This window comes from Pagrus pagrus, assembly GCF_965226575.1.
Source record: "Pagrus pagrus genome assembly, chromosome: 6".
Classification (NCBI taxonomy): Eukaryota; Metazoa; Chordata; class Actinopteri; order Spariformes; family Sparidae; genus Pagrus; species Pagrus pagrus.
This window is the reverse complement of record NC_140190.1, coordinates 13,836,757-13,856,930: the sequence shown is the minus strand read 5'-3', so window position 1 is coordinate 13,856,930 and position 20,174 is coordinate 13,836,757. Positions and strand designations below refer to the sequence as shown.

Genomic DNA, 20,174 nt, shown 5'->3' with positions numbered 1-20,174 from the left:
TATACAGGAACTCAATTACATGTTATAAGAATGGTAAGAAGATGCTGGTAATGCAATCATATTGCAATACTATGAGATTTTGACTGTACATGTCTCAGAAAATATCACATATCATGTTTCTTAGTGCAATGGTATACAGTATTACACAATAATTATCATAAATAGTATTATCGGTTACAATGACCTTTAAAGAAATGAAAACAGAAGGGTTTTATTGACTGAACAAACACCTCATTATAATTCCACACAATATTATTTCCTGTCAGGCGTTAAAGTTGATATAAACTTGAAATATTGTTTAATTAACATCAATAGGGTGGAATTCAATACTATAAGCGGATGCACATGATACATTTTATACATGTTGAAAAATGAGAACTGTCCCTTTAATCACTGAGTAAAACGCATTGTCCTGTAGCAGAAATGACACCTGTCACGGAAGGGCTCACAAAAATCCGTCTAACTTTGTCACACTTGTGACCGCATCAAAGATACAAAGTGGACCAAACAGTCTCGTTTTGCAAGACCAGGGCAGCACAAACTTTTAATGTTTTTAGACAGATTCTGACAGTTTCTATTTACATTTTAGTCACCATATGGCAGCCACCTCTCCGGACACATACCTGCGTTATCTCACACCACTTTGGTCTCAACCATTAGCGTTCATAGTAGGGGTGTTTGTGGTTTCGTGTGATTTTAAAAGTTGCATTTTAGCCGATTAGTGTAATACTTTACGCTTAATTTATATCTATCTCGTACACACTGACAGTCGTTTTCCATTCTTGAGGCTAACGAGCCTAAACGAGTAATTTCTAACAGTTTTAAAAGCAAAACCGTCCCCTGCTCCGTGTATTGACGCTAGTCCTTTACCGGAAGAGTCCGTGTTTACAGCGCAGCTTTCGCTCCACGTTAGCATATGTGATTTGTCGAGAAGTAACGAGGAATTTATTTTGTGCTTTTTTTAATTTTAACTAACCGTTCGACAATTTTGCAAAATAACTCAGTCACTTCTGCGCTTATCGCGAGTAGCATGATAGTTTCGAGGCGGAAGTGCTGCCGACGAGCATAGCAATGACAAGCTGGCTAACGTAGCGCCGAGGTTAGCCAGCTAGGCAACTAATAACAGCAGCTAACTTCTCTCACAGCAGCGGCCAACCACTCCAGTGAAACAGGTACCAGTATGTCGACATCACTCTGAACAACGTTTATGTGTATATGTTTAACGACTGACAACTTTGCATTGCCATACTCCACGTTTGGCTTGCGTGTTTGACGTCCCCCTGCCCCTTTCATTGCCCTCCAGGTCCGGGTACAAGCGCGGTCATGGGTGCGGAGAGCAGCGCGGTGCGGAGCTGCACCCTGGAGGAGCCACTCCTGACCCTGCCCTCCGGGCTAACCATGTACTCGGCGATGCTCCAAGATGGAAAGCCCGCTTCCGTGTTTGTTCACAAGCGAGGCAACGAGGACAAAGTCAACAAAGCTGCCAAGGTAGTTATTCTTAAGCTTCGTCACGCTGGCTGCCTTACAGTATGTGTAGCTGTATTAACTGTTGTTGTTTAGTGTCTTGTACATACAAGTTTCCCAGGGGAAACTGGTGGATAACTGGATTGCATTGAAATCTGTGCAGTCATTCTCCTCGCTCAGGCAGAGTACTCTAATGCTGCAAAAAGATGACTTCATGCTTACCATTACCAGCACTCTGTATTTGATTGAAGTTGCTAATTAGTGGTTTTGGTTCTCAGGATGCATAATCACTCCCTACTATTGGGGTTTCAATCAGCTGCATGACATCCACTTTTCACAGGAAATAAAGAAATACTTTAATTTCCTACAGCACCTGAAGACCTTGAGGCATCCATGCCTGCTGCGCTTCCTGTCCTGCTCAGTGCAGGACGGCGGCATCCACCTGGTGACAGAGCGTGTGCAGCCTCTGGAGCTGCTGCTGGACAGCCTCTCCCCAGAGGAAATCTGTGCAGGCATCTACGACCTCCTGCAGGCGCTTGTCTTTCTGCACGAGAGGGTGAGCAAAAATGAAGCATGGCTGGGTCCCTGTAGATACATCTAGTGGCACCTGGGCAGTTATCTTAATGAAACATGTTGTCCTGAAGGCATCGTTGTAAAAAATACTAGTCAAAGGGCATTTGGTGTCAGTCTGTCCTTTTGTCCGTGTAGAACAGGCACATGTAAGTTTCTAACCTGTCTTCCTTTAACACCAGGGCAAATCAAGCCACAACAACGTCTGCATTTCATCTGTATTTGTCAGCGATGATGGTCATTGGAAACTGGGAGGAATGGAGACCGTCTGCAAGTTCTCTGAAGCAACGCCTGAGGTAAGAGATCAAAAAATAGGTCGAATGTCTTTTGGTTCCACAAAATCAAAGGTATCGGTTCAGACCTTTGAAGCATGTCAGTTTTATGTTTTGATTTCCAAATTTTATTTTAGTTTCTTACAAGCATTCAGAATGTGAGAGAGGCCACCTGTATTCCTTCAGAAGAGCAGGTAAGCAAACTACAGATAATGATAGAAAAATGGAATAACTTACTCTTTGTTCACAAGTTCTCATGAAACGCGTTATTGTTGACAGGATGAAGGCTTTAAAATGCTGCCAGAGAAGAATGCTCATGCTCGGGACTGTTACTCTTTTGGTATGATGGTGGAGACTCTTCTCACTCTCCTGAATGGCTATGGTAAGCAGAGTGATTACCTCGCAATGTTTACATCAACCTTAAAGTGCATCTTGTCAGATGGCGTCAGTATATGCAGTCAGGTACCTCCTCTTACATTTGGTCATCTTTCTTCTTCCCTTGTTGTGTCCAGTGTCACAGGAGCTGTCTGACAGCCTGATGAAGACCCTGCAGGCGGGCCTGCTGAACTCTGACCCATTGTCTCGGCCTCCGCTCAGCTCCCTACTGGCTCATGACTTTTTCAGGTAAGTGGTGATATGTTTACTTTTGCTGTTATTTGTACAAACTGAAAATGTTGTGATTTTTAACACATTACGTACTTTTCTATGAACAGGAACGACTTTCTGGATGTGATGAATTTTCTGAAGAGCTTGACCTTGAAGACGGAAGAAGAAAAGAACGAATTCTTCAAGTGAGAACAAATACAGTCATGATTTAAATATAGTCATCTTTCTTTAGTGTGCTCTTTTGTAATAAATGCATTGTCTTCATGCAATGAGTATCATACACTAATGTCACATTTTACCCTTTTAGACTTTTAGGTGGTTATAAGTATATCTGCATCATATTGTTTTTGTGAAATGTTAAATAGTGTTGAATATACATGATTGTGATTATCCCCCAGTAAAATAATATATCATTTTAACTACAACTTATTTTGCTCACCAAGTTCATTGTTTTGTTTTTTTGTAGGTTTCTTCTGGATCGGGCCCAGAGTCTCCCTGAAGAGCTCATGGCTGCACGTCTTGTCCCCAAACTCCTCAACTCTCTGGTTTTTGCAGAGCCCATGGCTGTCAAAAGCTTCCTGCCTCATCTTCTAAGGCCAAAGAAGGGTAAGACGGATCTCTAACGCTGCTAATAATAACTCACATCTTTTCATCCCTTATCAAAGAGAAAGAAGTGTATTGTATCTGTCGGGCATTAATGTTGTGTGATATTATAAGTGGTTGTTCAGGCATTAATTTATAAAGAGGAGGTAAGAATATTTTTATTAGTTATTATGTTGTGTTTTGTTTATTGACCTGTCTTGTATTGCCATGATGCATCTATAGTTATGATATTGACAGTAGTTATTTTTTGATGTATACCTGCAAATTCTCTAGATAATGAATAAAAGAGTGGTCACAAAAAAAGTTGTAGTTGCTAATGCTCCTGCTCTTTATTTCATCTGGACAGATTCCAGTGGTGGATGTAGCGGTGAAGAATGCCTGCTGTCCGTGTCCCTTTACCGTAAACACGTGGTTCCTCAGCTTCTCAAGCTCTTCAAGGTCAACGAGGAACACATTAGGATCGTGTTGCTGGCTCACATCCACATCTATGCTGAGTTCTTCTCCCACGATGAACTCAAAAACCAGATCCTACCTCAGGTGGAGTGTTGACATATTACCAGAATATTTGACTTTGATATCAGTGGTGAACAGGAAGCTAAGTATAAAGGAATGATTTGACATTTCTAGAAATATGCTTGTTCACTTTTCTGCTGAGAGATCAGAAGATTAATACGACTCTCATGTCTGTACATTAGAAATGGTGCTAGAGCCAAGAAGAGATTAGCTTAGCACAATGACTGGAAGTAGGTGGTAAAAGCTAGCCTTGCTTACTGCTTAAATGTTGAACTATTCTTTCACTATATAAAAAATATGATCATGATATACAGTAGGAGATAGGTAAGTAATAAGTAAGATGTGCATATTCTTATCTGGAAACTACATTTGAAAGGGAAATATTTTTTTCATTCGAGGATCGCCATAATTGTCATTATGTAATATTGTTTGTTACATAATATTTGTTGTGTTTGTTCTTGCCTGCAGGTTTTGTTAGGAATGAGAGACACCAATGATTCACTGGTTGCCATGACACTGCAGAGTCTGGCAGTATTGGTGCCGTTGCTAGGGGCTCAAGTGGTGGTTGGCGGAGAGAGGACCAAGGTCTTTAAACGCACCACACCCAACTTCACCAAGTCTACAGAGGTCACCCCGGAAAGTAAGCAACACTTGCTTAATAATGACAATTACAATGATAGCTACTTTATCAATATCAATCGTCTTTAATAGAATTTACTTTACTTCTGTTTTGTTTGTTGAACTTAAAGATGTGCATACACGTTGCCATCTTTTGTCATCTCAAACTCAAATACATTTTTATTTGCTCTAACGCCTACTCACAACAAGATAATGAGAACAGCTGGCTGTATTAAACAACAAGGCAATCCAAGAATCATAACAGAAAGTTTATGAATGATTTGAGAAGTGATTTAACACCGGAGTCATTTAGACTCTTAAGGGTTAGCTGCCCTTTTTTGATCCTAGTTTGGGACTGATGAGAAATTTTTTTCCCTTTTTGTATGAAGGTACAAGTAAAATCTTTAATTTAATTATTGATAGGTTCAAACCCTTGCAGCAGTAATTGGAATAAGCTGAAGGCACGTAGTTGTATATTGGGATGATCATGCTGTCAACAATTTCGTGTCTGTCAAAGAATTGGCCTCAAGGTTCAAGAAACAGGTTCTCTGAGTTCGTCAGTTCAAACTAGAAGATCTGGGTTTAAAACATTCTTGACACTCTCTTTAGATTCACCGGTCCATATAGTTGGAGGCTCCCACCCTCAGATGGCCCAGCCTTCCAAAGTCTTGAGTTTGTTTCCCAGGCCGGCGGGGCCTGAAGGCCTGGTCCTGGGTCACATGGGTAATTTAGCAGGTAGTAAGGAGACTCCAAGAAGTTACCCTCTGGCACCAAAATCAGGTATGACCTCACCCCCAGCCTTCATACTTATAATTTAAATTCAAAGTTTGACGTTCTTGTGCCTGCAGCTAAGTCTGTCTGTTTGTGACATGTTTCAGATGTCAGTAGACAGATGTCTCTACCTTTGAACGGCTTTCGTCAGGAACGTGAGGTGGAGCCGCTGTCTTACAGCCCCGAGCAGGCTGACAGACCAGAAGGCCCAGCGGAGGACTGGCCTGACTGGAGCGACCCTGAAGAGAATGAGAACAGAGGTGGACAGTCAGTCCAGATCCACATTCAGACCTCAGAGAGAGAAGATCCAGTCGGCAGCAGAGTACCACTCTCACATCCGCAGATGGAAGAGGAGCCTTGGGACGACTTTGAGGACACTGAACCTACCTCAGATCTCTCCCCCACGGCTCCTTTAACAGACCCAGTTATACTCACACCACCCAGAGGGGGCACTACTACACCTGTACAACATGTTCCTGAAGCACTGAGACTAGGCTCCTCCAAACCCCTCAAACTGACTTCAACACTGAGACAGTCGACAGAGAGCAAGACCACTTCCTCATGGGACGATGGCTGGGCTCAAGAGGAGAGAGACTCACACAGCCCATTAAACCCCAAGCCCAAACCTAAAGTGCCACAAAAGAACGGGGGGACAGAAGGTCTGGGCGAGGAGTTCACCATCAAGGTGAAGAAAAAGGTAGAGCTGGACCCAGAGCTGGATTTGTTTGCGGACATGGTGCCAGACATTAAGCTGTCCTCTCCAGCTCTGCTGCCCCTGGAGGAGAGCAGTGTGGGTGATGCTGGACTGTCTGTACCATCTTCAGAAAACACAAAATCTCTGCAGGTTGACTCGTCCATCGATACTGCAAGACTCACTGCCAAGTTTGCAGCTGCCAACCTGACTGAGGTGAGTGTGAGTGTGTGTGTGTGTGTGTGTGTGTGTGTGTGTGTGTGTGTGTGTGTGTGTGTGTGTGTGTGTGTGTGTGTGTGTGTGTGTGTGTGTGTGTGTGTGTGTGTGTGTGTGTGTGTGTGTGTGTGTGTGTGGTGGATCAAATTTTATCTCCAGGGATTTTGACTGGATAAGGTTTCTAAGGTTGAAGGAGGCTGAATTAATGTGCCTCGATACTTTTTAGGCGTTCACAGCAGTCTTTACAGACATTATAAGGATTATTAGAACCAGAGCTGCAAAAAAGAAGACTTAAAAGCACTAAACATGTGGCTCCCTGGATCCTTTTGGGATCCCTTAATACCAGCCAATGTCTGCTTGTAACACCTTTATCACAGGGTGCTTGTTTGAGTTGTGAAAGGCGCAAAAAAAAAAAGTTTTTCTTCTCACATCATTTCATTTCAAGAGTTTTTAAAGGCCTGGAGAAATAAAACTTAATATATCTGAAAAAGGAAGCAGGATTTTTTGTATAGTACACTGTAATAGCATTTAAAACCGACATTGGTGCAAGAAGACAGAAGGTTGTGTGTGTCATGTAAAAAGGTGAAAAAATACATTAAAAGTACAAATGCAGTGGACCAACTGTTTGCACTCAGCTAAATAATCCATAATTAAAATGTCACTTTTTCTGTTTTGTTAATAGTTTCAGTGAGAACTTACAAACTTAGCGCTGTTGTAATTGTTCTTTGTTTATTTCTCTCTCAAAGGCTGAAACAGACGGCTGGGGAGACGAAGAGGACCTGAACTGGGAGGATGAAAATGCCTGGTGATGATGTTTGATCTTGCTGGAGCAAAAGACTTGACCACTGGAGAACTCAAATCCTTGAGATGCACCATTTCAGTGAGCCTATAGGCTGAAAGTCGCTCCAGTTCTCATTTAACAGCATGATGCAGTAAGAGTAATAATGGGATGGGACCTTTTAATCCTATTCTGTTGGTTTCCGGACATTTATTATCAGCCTGTTCTTTAAGATTACTTGATTTTAAACTGGAAGGATTGGACGTTAATCAGATGGTGGTGGACTTGAAGCCATTCTTAATTATTTTGCCAACTGACACTTGTTACCTGGAGGTGAATGAGGATCTTAATCAGAGGTGAATATCATCCTGTTTTCATCTGCTTCTTTTTTTTTTGTTAAATGTGCCAACTTCACTACTGGCATGAAGATCAACAGACTTTTTGGCAAGACACAACGTGTCCAAAATGTGTCAGGTTTGATTTACAGAAGGTTTGCACTTTGAATGAATGTGAGATAGGAATTACATAATTTATTAGTAGTTTTTTGGTTGCTGGTGAAGTAAAGAATTTACTGCATCAAGTATGACCCTGTTCTGTTTTATTAGTATGTCAGATTTACATTTTATTAAATAATTGCACTTGTGTTGGGCAGCTGAGAGGAAGTTCTTACTTACAGACGGGGAAAGCCTCTATTCACTATGGGTAGTCAGTAAGAACAGCGCAATTTTGATAACTTAAGTTGTTAAACACATCTGTGTGACATAGTAAATACAAACAAATGACTAATGCTTTGTAATCAAACAAGTTTAATAAACAACAGCATCAATCAAGACTGAACACAGGTTTAAAAAATGAATAGAAGATTTTCAGCAGCAGCAGTAAAGGGTAAACAGCCTTCCACAGGGTCAGACTGTGATTAAATAGTTTTTCTATACAAAAAAGTAAACAATCCGGGGCTGGAAAACAAACTGGAGCAGCTAGGTTGTGTGTCTGGCTGTACTGATGTTGGTTATGAGGGTCTGCAGCTCCTTTAGTCTGGATTCCAGCCACTGCGGAGGTGGTGCAGCCGTGTTGGCTTTACCCTCACTGAGAGCCTGAAGGGCTTTCAAAGCGCTCTCAGCTGTCTGCATGTAGCGGCTGTACTCCTCCTCTGCACTGGTCTCCTGGCGAGCTCTCTTTGGGCATGGCTGAGAGGGAGGAATAATTACAGGGAAAATACATCTTTGTGAATTAAATTCTCACTCACTGAAATTATTATTAATTTATTCTTTTTACATCAGACAAGGCAGAAGTCTTGGTTTTACAGATTAAATTTAAACCTGCTGAGCAGGACATTATGTAATACTTTTTACAGAGAAGTATTTTGCTAAATCAATATCTTAGAGTGCTTGTGCTATTGCAAGGGGATGTTTGGACTGAGCTACTAGAAATATATTTATAAACCTCAGGATAGCAAACACTTAAATCTCACCAATTAATACATTTCTAAAAAACAAATTTAACTGGGAATCATGATGTTCCCAGTTCATTTTTTAGCCAGGGACTTGGTCACATATCAGTTTTCTGTAAATTATCAAATAAAATAATATATAAAATACTAAAATAATCATTAATAATAGCCTGGTTCATATTGTGCCATGTACACTAGGAGGTGCTGTCCAGCTGCCAAACAGTATAAATGTGAAGAATCTGCATGCATGAGCATAATCAGGAAGTCTGTGAATAAAGTTTTAATTTAACCTGATTGATTTAACTTGATGACATCACTAACCTCCGAATCTGCAACAGCATCAGCAGCCTGTTTGTTGGAAGCATTTTCTTTGTCGTTTTCCAGCTTCTCATTGTGTTGCTCAATAACTGCAGTCTCCAGCTTAAGCCTCTGGAGCCGCGAGTCCACATCTCCCTGTGCGTTTACAGTCTACAACAAAACACATACTTGTTCACATCCATATGTTTCATCTTAAATTAATCTTCATTGCAATATATTGGCATTCCTTACCTTGCTAAGATAGTTCACCACCTTCGTCTTGGTATCTTCTTCACACAGACTCTGGGAGATGACCTCTTCATGGTTTGTAATCTTAAATGCCAAATGAAGACGTTAAGTTTTTGACATCAACAGTAGAGAGGATTGCTTTGGTAACATTGGTAACGGCTACTGATTTCCAACCACACCTCTGCAAAGTGAGAAAAGGCCTCCAGGGCGTGCTGGTGGAGCAGCCAGGATCTGTCGGACAACAGGACTCCAAACAGGCTGCTCAGCCTCGGCAGAATTTGATTCTGAGGGACAAAAAAGTTGGTGTGAGAGAGAAAATATGAGAATATGTTTACATTGTGGAGTTTCGAAAAGCAAATTCAGAAATAACATTTCTTATTTTTTTCATATAATAAATGATTTGTTTAGTCTATGAAATGTCAAAATTGAAAACAAATGATCATCACAAAATGCACGATACCAAAGTGATTTTCCAAACTGCACACTAATGATTATTTTCAATATTGATTAATCTGCCGATTGTCTTCACTATTAATAGCTTGGTCTGTAAAATTTCACAAAATTGAGAGAATGCTCATCAAAATGACGTCTTCAAATTGCTTCTTTTGTCCAACCAACAATCCAAAACCCAAATTCTCTTCATTTCCTATCATAAATGACAAAGAGAAGCAGCAAATCCTTACATTTATGAAACTGGAAACAGCCAATGTTTGACATTTTTGCTTAAAAAATGATTGAAACACTTAACTGCTTATCAAAATGGTTAGGTGATTCACTTATTAATGAATATATAACAGCGAAAAAAAGCAACTAAATTAATAAACAGCAAATTATTGGTATTGTAAGTTGGCAAAATACAAATGGCAGATGATCAAAATTTGAATGAACAAATGAGCAATCTCTTTTTTACGCAAGGCATCACTCGTGAGTCTTGCAGGGTTCTAAGATTTCGAGAGCGACTTCCAATGAAAACAGCAATGAAATAATTTTCCTTGTGCAACCTAAGGATTGCAAGGAAGTGAAAGGTAAGATCCTCAGTAGTAATAATATGGTTTCATTACCTGGCTGTCAAGAGGGACAAAGATCTTCCCCAGAGAGGAGAGGAACTCCAGAGCAGCCAGCAGCAGCTGAGGCTCTGCACATCCCTGAGACACAACAGCATCCACACACAACAAAGCCTAGGACACACAAACACACACATAGAGTCAAAAAAAGTATTCTCCATTCGGCATCTGTTTAATGTGCACTGTGAAAACTAATAGTATACCTGAAGAATGAGTTGATGTTCGAGGTTCTTCACTAAAATGGCTGACATTGACAGGAGCAGCTGAAGAGTACACTGGAGGACAGGGTGGGTCTGCACCTGGAGTGTGAAGGGTTACAGGGATAATAATTGCGCATAAACTCTCTGTGTCTGTCAGTGTGTTTTTGTGTATTTGGATCTCACCTGGTCTGGACTCATTCGTAACCAGAGCTGTGTGATGATCCTCACTGCAGACAGCACACACTGCTCCTCTGGAGATGACTGCCCTCGAACCACCGCTAGGAGGGCTAACAGCACCACATTCTGGACACAGGAGGGACTTTGTAAATACTACATTTCTGTATGTTTCCATTCCAAAATTCCCCCACCCTGCTTCCTTGCATTGTTCTCTACACTGGATTTAATCATTTTTGGCAAGAATTTGACATAAAATAGCCGGACAAAATGACCCCTGAAGCAGAAGCTTGTAATTGAAAGGGGGGTGGAAAGACAGATCTTTTATGTGTCAAGTTAAATTTAGATGAAACGTTCCACGATGTGTTTGACCTTCAGGTAAATGCGAGTAAATGCACGCTAATGTCATTTATTTCTATTTTTCAATTTGAATTAACATCTATGCAGAGTTTACATGAGCATGTGTTTATCTGAACTTGCCCTCACCACTTTGTGCACTTGTCCTAGTTTGTACCCTCCATTCTGCCAGTCAGTCAGAGCTTTCTCAGTCAGGCCAATGATGTCCGTCTCTACACGGTAACGGGCATCTTGTGAAAGAGCTCTGAGGAGGACATGACACCACACTGGAAGGTTTTCCACCTCAGAGGGTGGGAACCGTGCCACCAGCTCCATCTGGAAAAACAAACACTATGCATTAATAAAGAATCACCTTATAGGTAATAAAGTGTTACAATTCAATGTGTTTTTTATGGTTCAAGCATGAAAATTATCATATACTAGGGACTGTACTGTCACCAGATCTCAACCCAGCTGATGACCTATGGGAGAATGTCCTCTCTGTTTTGGTGGCACCGCACCTTATTTTGTGGATTTTTCACGCCACCTATATGTATATGAAGTATAAAAAAATCTTTATATGTATGTAAATATACTGTCCCATTTAATTTGTTCTAATATATATGGTTTTGGGTGACACAATAACAATGTCAGGCCCAATTCCTCTAAATGTTTTAAACCACTGAAAACTTTTGTTTAAGTCACTGTTCTTAAGTTTTCTCTCCACAATCACAAATATTTACTGTTGTAATGGCAGTATCCGTTGGTTCTCAGTTTTTGAATAAATGTCAATATACAACCAGTGTAAATTAGATATGCAGTGACACATAATTTGTGAGTTCAAAAAATTCTGATTTCAGTTACCAGGGTTTCTAACCTGGTGGTTCGGTGTCATGAGGAAGACCATGCGTCTGAGCAGCAGGCCCAGGTGGAACGACTGGTAACACTCAGTGGTGCAAGCTTTCACCTGAAGGAGAAGCAGAGAGGAGGTGAGGAACAGTGTGAGTGTCAGTGTGAAGGCTCAGGGGGAGTAAAATCACCAGGGCATCAGGGAGGAGGAAAGGTGAAGAGCTGAAGGAGGGGGACGTGAACGGAGATGAGTTGAAACCAGTTCAATCTGATGACGTAATGACGTAACAGGTTATGAGAAAGTGGCCCCAAGGTCCAACAACACCAATTGTCACCTCCGTCGGGGTGCCATAGAAAACAGGGAGGACCCCATACTAATAAATATCCCTACAGAGAGAGATTAAGGGGATTTAGAGTTATTTTAGAAAGCGCTCAGAGAGCGGTCATAGACATGGAGACACATCCATGACCTTGTAGTGTCTATCAGCGATGGTGAGAGCCAAGATCACAGAAGTTGAGATGAGATCCTGTAAACTACGTCTGCAGAATATAACAAGTCAGCAATATGAAGCATCTTTATAAGTCATGTCTGAAAAGGGGCAGTAAAGTGCCATTTTCAAATCAAAGCCACAAACTGTATTCCCTTAACTGTATTGTGTGTGTTTTCCTGGTCTCTACCCACCAGCTGAGCAATGAGGCAGACATGATGAAGACAAAGTTCTGCTGTCCCATACCTGTGAGCAAAGATGACAAAATATAGAGTTGATTCAATATAGAATAGAAAGAAATGTATTAAAAAAATCTAGCAGCAGTTCTATGCTTTTTTGTTTCATGCAAATGATTATGTATACAAGCTCCCACCGCGCTGTAAAGCACCACACATCTGTTGCCAGCAGAGCTGTTTGAGTGTCGGCCTGCAGTACAGCATCTGCCAAACAACGCTCCTGAAAGAGAGAGATAAAGGAGAGCGGGAGTCAGCCAGCCAGACAGTATCAGGGGGCAAAAAAACAAAATATCGCAAAGTTTAACACAAACGATCATAATGAAAGTGAAAGAATAACTTAGAGGAAATCTTGAACAAAAACACAGCTATGGCCAAATGCGATTAGATTTGCAAAATAAACAAATTGCTTCTAACAACATTCCAACTCATTAGTTATTTTTTAAACCAGTGTTTAAAAATAAGAATGCAGCCTGTGGTTGCTAATGCCCTCCATTATTTGACATTCGCCAGTATGGATATACAACATCTGCGATATACCAATACTGGCCAGTAATATCCTCCAGGATATCCCTTTCTGGACCAAGAAAAAGCCAGTTATCGTAATCAAAGGAACCAAGAAAGCGATAAAATCAAATTCATGCCAAGCAACCATTTACAGAAGAGTTTGAGGTCAGGTCAGGTCCACGTGAGACTTGAGACAAATTGATGAAAGACACATCTTGGCACGTTTCATTGTAACCCTGCTGTGAGAAGGTCAGGCTCCACTGTTCTAAGGCACCACACCCACAACTACAACAAATCCTGTTTGCATGAAACATTCTTGATTATTTGTAAGGCGGCTTGCCGATCAGCTTCCTCTGGCCAGTGAAATGAGAGCATGTTTGCGACTACTACTTGAACAGTTATATCTGCTACGATGACGATGGAGAAGTGGGTACGGATGAAGCCTGACCCAAAACATACATGACGGCACAAAGTCAAAACATCATTAATATTCCTACTGATGCTGCTTATAATACAGTGTACGTGCCCCTGTGTGTAGACCTCACCAGCACAGGAAAGTACACTGGGGGAAGTGCAGCCACACTGGCACAGAGCTGTACACAGATGTGGTGGTGCAGAGTGACCTTGATTTGGGCCTGACCCTTCATCATCACCCCTGGCAACAGCACCGGCACCTGACGCTCAGTACTGCATCGCCTGAAACTGGTGAACAAGGCCTGGTAGAGAGGCAGCCTGGAGACAGAGGGGATGGAAAAACAACTTAAGAACCATTTAAGATATATTTACACATTAGCTTCAATAAAAAAATAGTATAATCTTTTCCAGGACTGCATGAATGAAACATACATTATAACTTTTACACCCCAAATGTCAGCTGATGACAAAAACCAAGACCCCCATCATTACCTGGGTGTCTCCTCTGAGAACTGGCTGCCAGAGTACCAAAGCTGCAGCACCTCTTCTGTTTGGGAACTGAGCTGACCTAGGGCGTTCACCAGCAAAAGGCACTGAGGAAGCTCATGTTCAGGACTTAACCCTGCAGATAAACAAGACAAGGAGTAATTCTAGGGTTGTTTGATGAATATTTCAGTGTCAGTCCATAGCTAGAAACATGACGCAGACTCCACAATGTCTTAAATATGCAAACTGTCAAAGATTCAAAAGAGTCAGCATGCATGCATCCTGAAGCCTCCTCTAAATGTCACTTAATTTCTACTGCAGTATAATCCAGTGATATTAAGTTTTGACCGGCAATGCTCACACTTGGAAAATAAAAAGATTATGTATACATTACATCGTTGTCATTTAAAAAGCTATATTATTGTGCAGACTAAAATTTAAAAGAATTGTGTCTTATTTTGAGTTTGGCTTTACTGAATATTAAGTGTATTTAAAAAAGAAGTCAACCCTATTAACATAGCTGTTACAATTGATGTAACAACCAAACAGTAGTTAAAAATGAAAATAAAAAGTTACTTAAATATGATATGATAACAGCTTTCTCTCACAGAAATGAAGGAGCTACTCACAGATGAAAATAAATACAAATAAAAATAGTGGACGGTGGTGCAACAGCTGTAGCAACAGTTTAAAAAAAATAAAACAAAAACAGGTAGAATAACCATAACTAACTTTGCCCTCTTTGTTAAGTTTTCACATTTTAAATTGGCAGTACAGTTCCTGTTAGATTCACCACCCGAAGAACTCCATTATTTTCTCTTAAAATTACAATAAATACTGCAACAAAATAGTGCAAATTATTAGTACATATGATCTACTTTACAGCTTTAGAATGGGGAATGGAACTGGTCACAGCTTATCAATGAAAAGTTTATAAAACAATGTCTCCGCTGTACGGTGGACAGAGCTCTTATCAACCCTGCCACAGTATCTGGAAAACAAAAAAAAGAGTTAAAAAAAAAGAGGACAAGTTTTGAACTCACGCAGGTCCTGCTGGAGGACAACATCAGCAAAGGGCCTGAAGGGCAACAGCTGGAGTAAGAGAGCCTCCATGGGAACCAGAGCTGCTGCATTCAGCTCCTCGGACAGAGCCGAGGGAAGCGTTGGAGCACATAGGCTGGGAGGGAACTTACTGCAAGACATCAGAATGTATGTTTCCTCAATGACTGTCACTCATAGCAACAATCTCATTCAACCCCGCTGCCTAAAGGAACAGCACAGGAAATCGTTCCTTCCTGGTGCCGTCAGACTTTATAACGCTCACTTCATAACACACAAATAATGTGCTTTAAATTAGTATGACTGTAAATACTGCACTTTTTCCTCTCGCACCTTATGTTCCACTTACACTTACACTAACACATACCTCAGTATTTTATTTTATTTTATTCTATTTAACTTACTACCTCTTATTTTATAGCTACTTAAACATTTTATTGTATATAGTATTTTATTGTTTTTTGTATTGTATATAGTATTTTATTGTTTCTATATTTGCCCTTGTATTTTGATTGTACTTGTATCTGAATGTACCTGCTGCTATGACAACCTAATTTCCCCTCTGGGATTAATAAAGCTAGCTATCTATCATAGGATATATTGTAGTCTGAATCTGCTTCTTAAAAGCATACATACCTGATGATCTGGAGGTAGAGTTGGTGAAAGCAGCTACAATACTTTGCCAGAAAAAATTTGAATTCCTGCTCAGAAGAAAACAAATGATGGGAAGTAAGTTCAGCAGCTCCTTATTCTGAAGTAGAGAATGAAAAAGTAACAGTGATAGCATAATAGTGAGCATGTTTACATGACCACAATAATCCGATAAACTGGGAATAATCAGGTTATGATAATAATCTGATTTGACGTGTTTACATGACCTTTAGTGATACGAAAAAACAGGTTTACATGATCCAGTCAATTAGTTGGCTTTCTTTCCAAGTAGATGACGTGACTGTTTATTTTTTATTTTTTTTAAAAACATCCTGTCAACATGAATAATCTGGTAACTCCATAAATCAGATAACGATCGGTTTATTATTGTGCATGTGAACGTGCTCAGTGTTTTTGTTTGTAAAGTCAAGAGGGTCCCAAGAAGATCCTATTTTTAGTACCTTTATGTAATGAACCAAAGTGTTGGCAAAAAATCTGCACATCTTTGCAGACTTCTGGAACAGCTTGTATTCTGTGCTTTGTGTTGCCTCCTGTTAAAAAAAAAGGAAGAGCATTCATACAAAAAGGTGACACAGATCAGGTCTACCCTTGACCTTACACTGATAAACACATTTTCTGAGAACAAAAAGCTACAAAATTCATCAATCATTTTTTCATTAGCCCTGCACCTGTAAAACTATGAAAAACTACAAATAATACATGTTTTATATTTTAGTACTACCAGTCAGAGCTTTCCTACCTGCAGACCTACGTGTTTAATCTGTTCAGCCAGCTCCACACAGTTGTGAAAGGAAGCCAACAGGTTGTCACACAGGCTGTTGCTGATGTCCCTGTGATGGAGATGTTCCTCAACCAATGACTGGTACTTTAAACTCTGCCTGAACAAAGTAATGACCATTTAAAATAAGTCACTCAGTAATCAAATTGACAACTACATGCATCAAACCACCAAGTGATGCATCTAGTATGAAGATTTGACATTAATAAAAACAAGACAAACAGAGTGTCTGTTGTACTGACTTGATGAGGAATTTCCATGTGTTTGCATGCAGTGCTATGTCCAGGTTGGAGATAATAGAGCAGATATCCAGCAGGCTGTGAATCACTGAGTAAGAAGAAAAAACAACTTGAGTGAACCGTAGATTGCATTGAAGGTATACAAGAACAACAATGAAAAGGCTTTATGATAAAGGGGTTGGCGGTAGTAAAGAGAAGGACACACACCTGTTACAATATCAAAGACCTCCTCTTCTGAGGCGCTGCTGTCAAGGGAGATCCTGTCCAGCAGCTCCAACAGACCCTTCTGGAGGGTGTAGGCCTCCTTGAAGAGTCCCTGCAGCAGGTCAGCCACCAGGGACAGACGACCACAGTACACCACCTCACTGTCCTGAGGGCAACATTCAGTACGCTTTAACTTATCATCAAAGATCTCCCCCCCCCCCCTTTTTCTTTTAAAAAAACAGATATGGATTGTTTTAACTCATTTGTGGCAGGCTTTTATGTTCTCTTTCATCCCTAAGTGGTCATGTTTCCTGCTGCAACAAGATGTTTATCACAACATTTTTCTGTAAATGACATCCTCAGGAACTGTTGACACCTCAGATAAAACAAGAAAGAAAATGAGGAGGATACACAAATGAGCTACCAAGTCCCTCTAGGAACTTTTGAACATTGGAATCTCTGATCATTTTTTAATAAAATTTTAACCCATTTTCAAGTAAATAACTACACACTGTAAAACTCCCTTATGAGTCTTTTGTACATATCTATACAAAGTTGTATTTTAAATCGTTAGAATTCAATCTCATCAAGTTATTCAGCCATTATTGTGGGAAATAATTGCATAGCCTAACCTGAGAATCATAAAAACATGCATTACAGAAGTGAGCTCGGCACAGAGTTTAAATCTAGCCATAGTTAAATGGTTAAACTGCATTCTGCATGCCATACCCCTCTCTCTCCCTCGTTTCTTTTCTGCATATTCACTGTCTCTATCCAAAAGATTATCTTGAACATAAATGTAGCAGTTACAAGCACTGCTGAACCAAACAGACCAACCTTGCAGTGCTGAAATGTTTCCCTCAGGATTTTCAGGATACAAACTGGCAACGAGCGGATAGTAACTAGGTCAGGTACTTCCTCAAACGTGCCAACATGACGCACACAAGTGGAAAGTGCATCAATTATCTGCATCATTGCCTGAAAAAGACCATATCATATCAAAATATTGGTCATTTTTCAGAAAATATAAAGTCATATACACTTTATTATGAATCAAATCAATTTTATTCATATAGCCCAAAATCACAATCTCATTGCCTAAGTGGGCTTTACAATCTGTACACTGAACAACATCCTCTGTCCTTAGACCCTCGATTTGAATAAGGAAAAATGTGCCATACTGCTGTACATACTATAAAGCTGTAATGTATTAACTGCACCATTTTAAATACACAATAATAACAGTACCTGCAAAATGTTCCTCATTAAAGAACACAGTTCTGTGTTTTGACTGGACAACCCTCCAACTTGGTCCAAGATTTCTTTCACCATGCTGTCAAACATTGTCACCGCCTGCAGACATTTGTGACAGACAAGGGCAGAGACATTCACACAGACAAATCAAATCACAGGGGGGAAACAATCTTCTTAAGGCAAATATTTAATCTGGCTAATTTTGCAGAAAACCCCCCCAAAAAAACCCAGAAAAACAGTGCCAACTGACATGGAAAACTGAACTTAATTGTTATAAAATGTTATATTAACTAAATTGTCCTGTTTTAGATAATATAATTCCATATTACAGACTTTTTCCAGGACCTGTATGTTATTTAGTAAATGCCAGTGAAGGTACTCACATAATAGGTCCTAAAGACAATATGAATTCATCATGTTTACCTTTGGTAAGATCTTGGATAAGCACTCATCTTCCAGCTCTGACAATCCCATATGAGGGAGGAACATTTCCGTAATTATCTTCAGTATACCTGCAGGGACGTTATGTTTTTAAGACAATTCATACTCACATCACAAGTTACAGTAACAACACATTGTGCAATGAAGAAACTTACGTATATGATCATCCCAACTCTCAGACTTATGATGCAAGGAGTGCAAACAGTTAAGGAACACCACAGCATTAAAGCAAATTCATTTCCATTTTATAAGGCTGTCAAATACAGTATGTCAGGACTGCAATAGTAGTGCAAATAAATGATAGATTAGTATGAGCATTAACCAAACATTATCATCAAGAGAGAATTTCACGACTTAGATGTTCAATGTGATTGATAATAACAGGCAAACAACCTCCCCATTATTAAAATCCCAAAGAAAGTTTTTTTTCCATCCCTTTCTAATAACCTTGCAAGACAGTGGATATTACTGGACTCTCCTTATGGAAACTTCTGTATTATAGCTATGAGCTGTGAGTGGGTTACGTTTGAGAGGATATCGTGAGTTTAGGCAGGACAGACTTGAGCTCCTGGCGGCAGGTTTCCTGACTCCACTGCACCACCTCGTCCAGAAGAGGAGTGTTGGTCTGGGACATGATGACAGCAGTCACTGGGGAGCTCAGGACAACTGTCCCGACGACAGACAGATTAAGAACAATAACAGCGAGTGAATCACTCAGTTTAGCACGATAGCTTTGTTGGTATTTCCTATTTTTAGTATTGGTACACAACAAAAAGCTGATGTGATTGAGAAGTCGCTTACAGATTTGACTAGAGAGCACCGAGGCTAACGTTAGCTTGTGTTTGCTACGGTAAGTTTTGCTAAAGGAAACATTTGACGTTAGCATGGTAGTGCGTTACTTTTTAAGTTTCTTACCATAAATGCGACACCGTGTCTTCACAGTTCCGGAGCATAAAGACACACAAACGTTACTACGAGTTTATTTCTCTTTACGCCACCGTTACATTTTATTTCGCCACTGATATGAAAACAAAACAATGAGGAAAAAGTGCAGAGTTGAGCTGTGAACAAACATACATCCCGCCGCTGACTGAGTCGGATGTGACGTTGTAACAACAGCGGCTCATCTACCCTTAATCTGATTGGCTGAAATATTAAACTCAGAAGATTTCAACCAATCAGAGAATTAAACGACTGCAAATCGCTGAAAATAACAACAGTAGCCCATGAAGGCGAAATATACATTTTATACATACTGTATGTTAAACAGTGACGGAATGTAACTAAATACATTTACTCAAGTACTGTATTCAAGTACAATTATAAGGTATTGGTACTTTAATTGAGTATTTCCATTTTCTGCTACCTCACACTTCCACTCCACTTTATTTTAAAGACAAATATTGTACTTTGACTTTACTACATTTATTTGATAACTTCAGTTACTAATTACTTTACAGATTACAGGCTGCATCAGAGCCAAAGTAATGTATTTTTAAGTGTATTCATTTAATCAGCAATCAGATAAAAAAAAAACACGAAATCTGAAAATCTGAAAAAATATTGATTGTCAGATTGACAGAGTCAATAATCAGTCGACCTTTAGTATACTATAGTTGATTTTTAAATGTACTTTTGATACTTAAGTATATTTATTTACTTTTGATACAGTTAATAT

The 20,174-nt window shown here is 39.9% G+C and overlaps 2 protein-coding genes across 4 annotated transcripts; one reads left to right on the top strand and one right to left on the bottom strand.

The window, feature by feature from the left end:
* Positions 1 to 854: 854 nt before the first annotated feature.
* scyl3 (SCY1-like, kinase-like 3) lies at positions 855 to 7,688 on the top strand. Its single transcript, XM_084354548.1, has 14 exons — positions 855 to 1,172; positions 1,304 to 1,488; positions 1,835 to 2,020; positions 2,217 to 2,330; positions 2,444 to 2,500; positions 2,586 to 2,688; positions 2,819 to 2,930; positions 3,020 to 3,097; positions 3,379 to 3,518; positions 3,862 to 4,052; positions 4,497 to 4,668; positions 5,256 to 5,426; positions 5,525 to 6,324; positions 7,071 to 7,688. Exons 2-14 carry the CDS (start codon positions 1,324 to 1,326, stop codon positions 7,131 to 7,133), a joined length of 2,352 nt encoding a protein of 783 aa, XP_084210674.1. The 5' UTR covers positions 855 to 1,172; positions 1,304 to 1,323; the 3' UTR covers positions 7,134 to 7,688.
* On the bottom strand, positions 7,684 to 19,607 carry firrm (fignl1 interacting regulator of recombination and mitosis). 3 transcript variants are annotated; one of them, XM_084354541.1, is made up of 25 exons: positions 19,412 to 19,607; positions 19,035 to 19,162; positions 18,652 to 18,691; positions 18,479 to 18,567; positions 18,050 to 18,154; positions 17,639 to 17,779; positions 16,805 to 16,967; positions 16,601 to 16,685; positions 16,320 to 16,458; positions 16,021 to 16,110; positions 15,545 to 15,609; positions 14,893 to 15,041; positions 13,856 to 13,985; positions 13,495 to 13,681; positions 12,583 to 12,665; positions 12,404 to 12,455; positions 11,750 to 11,839; positions 11,023 to 11,208; positions 10,546 to 10,665; positions 10,366 to 10,461; positions 10,160 to 10,276; positions 9,278 to 9,382; positions 9,102 to 9,182; positions 8,874 to 9,020; positions 7,684 to 8,289 (listed from the first exon to the last, which is right to left on the bottom strand). In XM_084354541.1, exons 2-25 carry the CDS (start codon positions 19,128 to 19,130, stop codon positions 8,080 to 8,082), a joined length of 2,766 nt encoding a protein of 921 aa, XP_084210667.1. In that variant the 5' UTR covers positions 19,131 to 19,162; positions 19,412 to 19,607; the 3' UTR covers positions 7,684 to 8,079. The 3 variants fall into 3 exon arrangements, with proteins under 3 accessions (XP_084210667.1, XP_084210669.1, XP_084210668.1); XM_084354543.1 differs by having other exon boundaries at positions 16,332 to 16,458; XM_084354542.1 differs by having other exon boundaries at positions 19,035 to 19,121.
* Positions 19,608 to 20,174: the final 567 nt, after the last annotated feature.

Excerpts from the sequence above, each read along its gene's own strand:
- scyl3 (XM_084354548.1), top strand. The coding sequence starts at position 1,324 with ATGGGTGCGGAGAGCAGCGCGGTGCGGAGCTGCACCCTGGAGGAGCCA. Across the intron at positions 1,489-1,834 it reads AAGTCAACAAAGCTGCCAAG|CACCTGAAGACCTTGAGGCA; the intron begins GTAGTTATTCTT and ends AATTTCCTACAG. Across the intron at positions 2,689-2,818 it reads CACTCTCCTGAATGGCTATG|TGTCACAGGAGCTGTCTGAC; the intron begins GTAAGCAGAGTG and ends TGTTGTGTCCAG.
- firrm (XM_084354541.1), bottom strand. The coding sequence starts at position 19,130 with ATGTCCCAGACCAACACTCCTCTTCTGGACGAGGTGGTGCAGTGGAGT. Across the intron at positions 16,686-16,804 it reads GGTCTTTGATATTGTAACAG|TGATTCACAGCCTGCTGGAT; the intron begins GTGTGTGTCCTT and ends CTTCTTACTCAG. Across the intron at positions 12,666-13,494 it reads CAGTGTACTTTCCTGTGCTG|GAGCGTTGTTTGGCAGATGC; the intron begins GTGAGGTCTACA and ends TCTCTCTTTCAG.